This window comes from Pyxicephalus adspersus, chromosome 1 (genome assembly GCF_032062135.1).
Source record: "Pyxicephalus adspersus chromosome 1, UCB_Pads_2.0, whole genome shotgun sequence".
Lineage (NCBI taxonomy): Eukaryota > Metazoa > Chordata > Amphibia > Anura > Pyxicephalidae > Pyxicephalus > Pyxicephalus adspersus.
In genome coordinates, this window is record NC_092858.1 from 112,516,007 (window position 1) to 112,524,574 (window position 8,568).

At 34.9% G+C, this 8,568-nt stretch overlaps 1 protein-coding gene across 1 annotated transcript; it reads right to left on the minus strand.

The window, feature by feature from the left end:
* Nucleotides 1-1,129: 1,129 nt before the first annotated feature.
* LOC140339306 (gastricsin-like) lies at nucleotides 1,130-7,752 on the minus strand. Its single transcript, XM_072423934.1, has 9 exons — nucleotides 7,644-7,752; nucleotides 5,753-5,888; nucleotides 4,436-4,553; nucleotides 3,141-3,259; nucleotides 2,799-2,998; nucleotides 2,593-2,715; nucleotides 2,016-2,163; nucleotides 1,560-1,658; nucleotides 1,130-1,463 (listed from the first exon to the last, which is right to left on the minus strand). Exons 1-9 carry the CDS (start codon nucleotides 7,697-7,699, stop codon nucleotides 1,308-1,310), a joined length of 1,155 nt encoding a protein of 384 aa, XP_072280035.1. The 5' UTR covers nucleotides 7,700-7,752; the 3' UTR covers nucleotides 1,130-1,307.
* Nucleotides 7,753-8,568: the final 816 nt, after the last annotated feature.

Here is an 8,568-nt window from a genome sequence, read left to right on the forward strand (position 1 = left end):
GCTGGACAAGGAAAGCACTGAATTATCAACAGGTGTAGAGGAAATGCTCAGCAGAGCTACGGGGCTTGACACTAGTGGAGAAACATTATATGAACGCAGCATGAGTGCTGTGTCTGAGCTAGCTAAATCGCCAGGGTTGATTAAGAGGCTATCTCCTGGTTGGCCGGTGGGATGGGCAAAACTTGGAAGAGCAGGCGTGCCCAGGGTCAGAACGCCCCGCATACGCAGGAGAGAGGTGCCTGCACTTTAGGGAGGAGATGTTAAGTCTAACAGGTAGATTAATTTCTAAGATTTTGGTCACAGATTAAATGTATGTTCTTTAAAATATTGCCTCCTAAAGATTTAGGGCTACAACGTATTGTAGTTTTCCCTGTTGTCCTGATGTACCATTTCTTAAATCTAGTATGAATATTTATTGAGCTGTATGGTGGTTCAGTTGCTAGCATTCATGCCTTTCAGTACTGGGGTCTCAAGTTGGAATGTTAGTCAGGACAGAGCATGTTGATTTCACCAAGATCTCTGGCTTCCTCATACATCCCAAAAAACATGCTGGAAGGTAATTGGTTCACCCCAAAAAAGGGTTTTAGGCTGGTAAGAAGATTAGACAATGATGAGGGTAGGATCATTAAATTGTGAGCCCATCTAAGGAATCAGGTAATGATATGGCTATGGACTTTTAAAGTGCTGCCTAATATGTTGGAGTTATATGAATACATGATAAAAATGTTTCTGTTTTTTTCCATGACCATGATCTGGCTGAATGTCAAAAGGCATAAGGCATAACCCAGGCACAAACCATAAGGTGAGCCAAAATGAACCCGACCCTAATCCAAGCTTGGAATTTAGGTGGTCTTTGTAATCTTCAATTTATCTGTTAATATTTCAGCATTAGTTTTACAGCATTTTTCCAGTATTAATATGCTTATGGAGTATTTTATCCATTTAGGTCAGTGATGTCTTAAAACACTTTACTTGGGAGAATCCAGTAATAATGAAAGTAAAACATTTTCAAAAATTCTTTAAAAGACAACCATAACCTTGCTGGGTACACATATGCATATGGTGTTTTTTTTTTTTTGCAGTCGTAGATGTTATATACTCTAACTGTACACAAAAATAACATCACACATTGTTACTGAATTCATTTTTTTATTCATTTTATTATTGGGTGCAAAGCATCTAACTTTCAAGATTTCCTTTTTTGGAACTTCTTACATAAAAATCCAAAGGCCATGAGAAATGGGTATTTGTACTGCAATGTACATGGAAGACGTGTGGAAATTATGTCAGTAAGGAAGGCAATTTGTCTATGCAGCAGTAGCAAAACCAACTTGATTGTTGCCCAGATCATAGACAGAATAGTATTGCCGAAGGAAGACATCACCCAGGATCCAGAGTGGCTGTCCATTCTGAGAGGGCAGGTAGGTAGGCATGATACCAATAGTGCAGTAGCCACTGTTTTGCTAAAAGTAAAAAAAATGTAGATATATATTAAGCAATATAATATATTAGAAATATTATAGCAATGCATGGTATGCAAATAGTAATAGATTATGTACCTGAAGAACGTAGGCAGATGGTGGAAGAGGGAAAGAAACTCCACTGATGGTGAAACTGATGGTGGGAAGACTCTGGATGTTGCTACAGCTGACAACATACTGTGTTTAAAAAAAATCATAATACTTAATTTATCATTATAAGAAAAAATGTTTTCCAGGAGTATTCCCTGGCTGTTGCTATGCCAATACTCAAAAGAATATAGGTAATTAACACACAAAGATGTGCCTGATTATTGGTCTTTATAAAAATGAGCATGTGCAACATTTATTGGTCTTGCAAAAATCTTGATGCATTTTACACTATACGCAATAAGCCATAGAAGTATTTGATTCAACAACAAAACATATACAGACTGCTAAGGAGTAGACAATAAATTCACAAAAAAAGTAGCCTACAATAAAAAGGAATGACATGTCAATTTAAATATTTAAACTCAGGCTATTTTTATTTTCTACCTGTCCATTCTGATCTTCTTGAGCACCAATGTACTGCATGAGGGAGGAGAAGACTGATTGAGGAGCAGTCAGCAGAGAAGTACCAGTATCCACAATACCCTGGCATCCTTGGCTACACCATCCACTAGCTTGACCATTAATAGAGAATCTGAAAACATATAAATGCACTTTTAGGTAATCATCAATGACATTTTATAACTATAGTACTAAGCATAAAGGCAGAGCTTTCTATATCAAATTCTTTCTTTCCAAATTACATCAACACCTAAAAGATTTCAGAATAATTTAAAATGTTGTAAAACATTCTAGCATGTGGGAAATTTATCATTTACTACATGTCTTTATTGCTTCAAAATGTATGTCTGTTTTATTGGTAACTAGCAGAATAATATTTTTTGTAAAGTTAGGCATTATATTTATATATATGAAAAGAATGTCCCTCTCAAGTTAGTGTTTTTTAGATGGCTTTAGAATTTGAAAATGCAGGGAACTTATTAGGAATATACCAGCCTTTCCCTGATTTAAATATCTATGATCTGTTAACATATATGTTCATAAATAATAATAATAATAATACCCTTGGATTCCAATTTGCCAGTAGGTTTCAGAAGTCACAGGGGTCCAATAAATTTGTCCAGAGTAGTAGTTTTGGTCAACACCCCCGAAAGCAACTTCACCGCCACTCTGTGTGTTCTCTTGTCTGTAAAACCATATCCCAAATTATGCCAAATAATAAATATCTTCATTGCATAAAACAAAACAAAGTATGCCATTAAAACCTACCCACTAAGGTAGAATCCAAACATAGGTTGGCTGATGAGATTCTGTTGAATCATGCCCTGCATTACAGTGGTAGCTCCACCCACAGCAATAGATGGGTAGGCCAGACCCAAAATGCCATCAAACTGAGCATAGACAAAGTTGGTTCCAGGCTCGGTCACACTCAAACCAAATTCTTGCTGGGAAATAGCTATGTTCTGGATCTGTATAGATTTAGAAAGAGTTTTATCATTAGCATTAACTGAAGTAAAAATGTTAACAATTACTTTAATTTTAAAAGTGTGTATATACTGTATATTTATATATTGCTGTGCATTGTCTATTTTTTTTTAAATATACACATACCTGAACAGTGTCGTATCCAAGGATTCCAGTGAGACTACCAGTGCCATACTGCAGAGAGAATTGCTGCTGGTTTGAGGAATAGGTGGATGACTGGCTGGGGTTAAACAGAGGGTGATTGGCTAGAGGAAATAAATACAAATTAAAAATGATGGCCATTTGCACAGTAATGCAAGAATTTAAAGAAAAAGCACTAGAAAAAAATAGCTCAGTAATGTATTTAAGTCACTCATGATTTTTGCTACGAGTTTCACTGTAAATATAGCATTGAAAGCATTGTATGTTTATCATGTAAGACATCTCATCAGCTCAAAGTTTACTGTACTCTCTGCTTTTGCTGACTGATATTATTACCCAGCAATCCCTGTGGACTACAGAACACCTCTCCCACAAAGAAAAGGATCGTGGGAGGTATTCTTTATGGATATAACCCGGGTTCTCCATAGACACACTGGACCTGATTTAATAAAGCTCTCCAAGGCTAGAGAGGATACGTTTTCACCAGTGAAGCTGGGTGATCCAGCAAACCTGGAATGGACTTCTTAAAGGTAATTAGCTATTTGCTAGTAAATGCTTTCAATCCTGAACCAGATTCATTCAAGGTTTGTTGGTTTATCTAAGTTCATTGATGAAAGTTTACCTTGTCCAGCCTTGGAGCGCTTTAATAAATCTGGCCCACTATGATCAGTATGTGTTGAAACCCTTGGGTATTATGTGTTACTGGCAGCATAGCCAGGTGAACATAAAGGAAAGGTCTGATAAAATGAATGCAGTCACCTCACATAAAGACTGGTAAGCTGCAAAAGATTACATTGTTGAGTTTACACACACATGAAGGCAGACACCACTATGTCCTTCAAATGTAATAAATTTCATTTTAAAAGAAGATAAATTCCATGTTTACAGTAACCGAATTTGTACTGCCATTCTAGATGCCTTTTCTCTGATATCTTCTCACCGCATATTTGGATTTAGGAGCGGCAGCAGTAATATCAGCTTCAATAGGGGTAATGGCAAGTCCAAGTTTTTGACAAATTTCAATGCCTGAACTATGTAGTCTCCATATTAAAAGTTCTGTTCATCCCATCTGATATTTACAATTGGCCCTGCCTGTTTACCACAGAAAAAAAAGTATAAAGTTGTTATTATGCACTTTAACTTTAGTGTTTAGACTACTTTACTTTGAACCACAAAAAAAAATTCTAGTAATTTGTTTTGCGACTAATTCACCTAGACAAAGTCTCAATACACCAATCAATACTGTAAAATAAAAACAGTTGATTATGTAATTTACTTACTGCAGGCCTGGCTTTGACAGTATGTTGAGGCTACCCACAGGTTGGAAGATCCAGTGTCAAACAGAACTAGAAAGTTCTGAGGAGGAGTTCCAATACTAATCTCGCCATAATAAGACATCTAAAGAAAAAGAAAACATTAGCCCATGCACAGAATTATTGTAAAGGGGCCACTAATTATTGTATGATTATGTAGGGGACTTAAAACAGAATCTCCATCACAACTTGTTTCTGCTGAAAAATGTAGGGGCTTAATTCTCAAACTGAAAACTTCATGTGTCACTAATGGAGATTGGTTCCCACCAAAAAAATTCCTCACAGTTCTGGTTTTATCGACAACTACTGTCTCTGGTTCTCCACTCACTCCCTGCCATTGTAAAAACTACCAATGCAAGAGAAAGTGGTAGTAAATCACCTCAAGAGGTACATTGAAAGCAATATTACCTGACAGTGGTATGCAAAACTGTAAATAAGTTTTACTTAGTTCGGCTTTAATCAGACATGAGAATCTGTGAATATCACTCAACATTTAAAAATATGTTAAGCACTGCCCATGAATCTTTCATATATAGGAAGATCGAATCAACCACACACATTTTTTTGGAAGGTTTTCAAATATAAAAAGCCTACAGTTATTTATACATTATTATGCTAGTCCCCAAAAATACAAAGTATATAAAAAAAAGAATTATTCCGTCAAGGGATTTTTAGGCATTGTAATAAATATTATCACATATCATTTTTAAAAAACAAACATAATTTTATTTATAAAATGACCATGAGTACACTTAGTACAGAAAATATAATAAACTTCAACTGAGAAATTAACACAGTCCGTGTTTTGCATTGCAGTCTCCTGTGTCTGCACAACATGTTTTGCAGATATTTCCAAGATTAGAAAAATAGGTGGCAATAAAACCAACAGGGTACCACAGTAGAGTTACAAGAGATACCAGTTCAGGTTTATATGTAAAGAAATAAACTTTAATTTTACAACATTACACATAATTACAATGCCTAAAACTAATTCATCTATAGAATTGTCTTATGGGTTTTACAGGTGTGTCTAATACACTTTAAAGGCAATACATACAAAAATATTGGAAGCACACACTGGGCCTAATTTATTTAAACATTTGATAACAAAGAGCAAATTACTTTTTAAAAATCTATTCCAGGTTTGCTGGATCACCCAGGTTCACAATAAAAGTGTTTTTATCCAGTCTTGGAGAGCTTTAATAAACGAGGCCCACTGTTTTAGACAATTGTTAATGCATGAGGACAATCATGTAGCGTTGACAAGTGACTATAGACACTTACATCCATGTAATTTGCCAGAGGCTCATAAGCAGTGGCAAAGTTATTGAAATATTTTGTAGCTGGATCAACTACTGGGGCTTTGATACCATGTTCTCTCATCACCTCCCTCATGGATTTAAACTTCTTCAGGGGGACTCTGCAGGAAAATGATAAGAAGTCATAGGGGGTTACATTCTGAGAATTTTACAAAATAAAAAAAAACATAGTGCTTGGTTCATTTATTAGAAAGTTTTGATTGGAATAATAGGTGTTATACTGTCTTTAGTTAATTTTACGGGGTCATACACAATATGATATTAAAATCACCAAGTGTTCTATTGATTTCCTTCAGAAACAGCTTGACATGTTTCAAGTCTTCATCAAAACATTATAGGATTAGAAATATTTTTCAAGCAGTGCTTGTCATCAAAGCACTTAAGATGAGTGGCAGATGTTTTTAGCCTTAAATGTTGACTGCCTGTTTACCTTTTCATAATAACCACTTATGCAAAGTATATGTAGAACAAAAAACATAGCTTTTTCTCTTCTGATTTACTTTACTTCCTGTATGAGAGGCAAATCAGGGAAAACAAATCTCTCAAAATAAGGGGGATTGACAGAAAATGTTGTTGCAATAAATAGGACTGTTACGGAAACGGTTTCCAGTATGAAAGGCTGAAATCACACCTTGCAGTTTTCAGTCCCAGATCCCCTATGTGCAATAAGGAACATTTGCTTAGCCATTATTATAAATAATTTTTGCCCTGTACAGACTGGGATTTCCCTGTATGCAGTCAGAAACCCCAGAGTTTCTTCTCAGCTAACCTTATAGAACAACTGATATCAGTATGGTTATTGTTATTATTACCACAACTATAACTTTGATCCACAGCACTGGTCCCTCATATTGCAGTATGCTGATCAGCTCTTCTGCTGCCTACCCTTGATGTAGCAACAGATTTTCTAAAATGAAAGGGAATAACTGGAGCCTCTTTGCATCAAATAGAAAAAACTGGCCACTGACTAGAACTCTACATTGTATGAATATTGCAAACAGTGCTTGAATTAAGCTTCATATTTGTAAATGTCTGGTTATATATGGTCATTTAAGCTAAAAACATTCAGATTTCCTAAACTCTGTAACCATCATTGTCAACCACTTCAGCTCTTATAGCTGTTTAGCACACATTTACACTTTTCATTTTACAGTTTGATCAGTGATAGTTTTAAAACAACTATTGTTATTGTATGTACAAAATGGAAATGATAATATGTGATTCATCCTATTTCTCTTGACACTAAAAGTATGTTTTGGGTTCAAAACATAGTAAAATTGTTTGCAAATTAAATTATCAACTTTTCAATCATTTTTACATTACTGGTATTTAAATTAACAATATGTATTTATATAGTCCTGACATATTTTGCACCCCTTTACAGTGTGTAGGAATGTCTAAGAGTTTTAATTAATAGCCACTAATAAATCCCTATAATTTGCAGAATTTGACTTCAACACAGCTGGAAACTTGAAGTCCAAATATGTGAACGGTCTTAGTTTCTAGGTAATTTAAACCAATATAGCAGTTTAGAGCTAACGTCTGTATGTTGTTTGGTAACCTACTGATAACTGGTAATAATAAATTTTTATACAATATAGTCTATTTGTAATTGTTTTTACCCACCTTTTATCCAAAACACATTTTTCTTTTTAGTTTGAAAAAAATGTCTGAACTAGGAGTAAAAGTTGAATAATGCAGTTTCTAATTGAAATAAATGTGAAAAAGGTATACACTGTGGGTAAAAGTTGGGTGAGTCTTGGGTGAAAACATTTATAAATAAACTTTATAAATGTTATATTTACAGCACATGTTGAGTCAGCAAACTTTATTAAAGTAATATATTTTATACTTACTTAACAATCCCTTCTGAGAGTTGAAGACAGACAAAAGCAAGAATTAGGAACTTCATCTTGAGTACTGGTTTCCACCTGTTTGTGGAGACTGTAGAGGTGTTTGTAGGTTCCCTGCTTATATACCCAGAGAATGCTTGCCTATCTTATCCACAGTGAGTGTTATCATAATGTCAATGTCAATTGGTACTTATCGTTGATTGTTGCCTATTTTTAATATCTAATACTAGCAAATATTAACTAAGTACAAATCGTCTTTACAAACCCAGTTACTGTTTGACTTAAAAATGCCTTTAGATAACCCTACGCCAGCAATTAGGTCAGCAATGGCAGGCCTTGTATTTCTTCCATAAAAGATTTCCTTTATAGAAATGTAGTAATGTAAATTCTGAGTTCTGAAATATTCACTTGTTACCATGTATATATTTATCTTTTTGGGGATTAACAGTGCCTCTACCAGTAGCTAGCAAATTTGCTTTTTAAGAATGGTATCACATAGATGGCTTTCAGGTACCATATTTTTGTATGAAATCTTTTGACACTCTCTACAGCCATTATTACCCACCAAGAACTGTGCTGTATGAGAAATACAAGAGAAGAACTTTAGCTTATTCCTACAAATCCTATGTATCATTTCCAACAAATCCCAACCTGCCTTGCTCTATTAATGTGAATATCAGCAGCATGTCCTTTGATTTTATTTGTATTTAATGTCTGTAAGCCTGTCTAAAAATACAGATGTTGTCATTGCTTGTGAAAATGCTAATTGCCTAATTGTCATGCTAACCCACTGGCTTATAAGAAGAATGCCCAATATGCCAATAAAAGGGAAATGGGAAGTAAAACATGACAATTAGGAAGAGACCTATCTTACACTTTTCATCTTTTAAATAATAATGTCTGCATTGGAATCCAGATGAATCGTGTC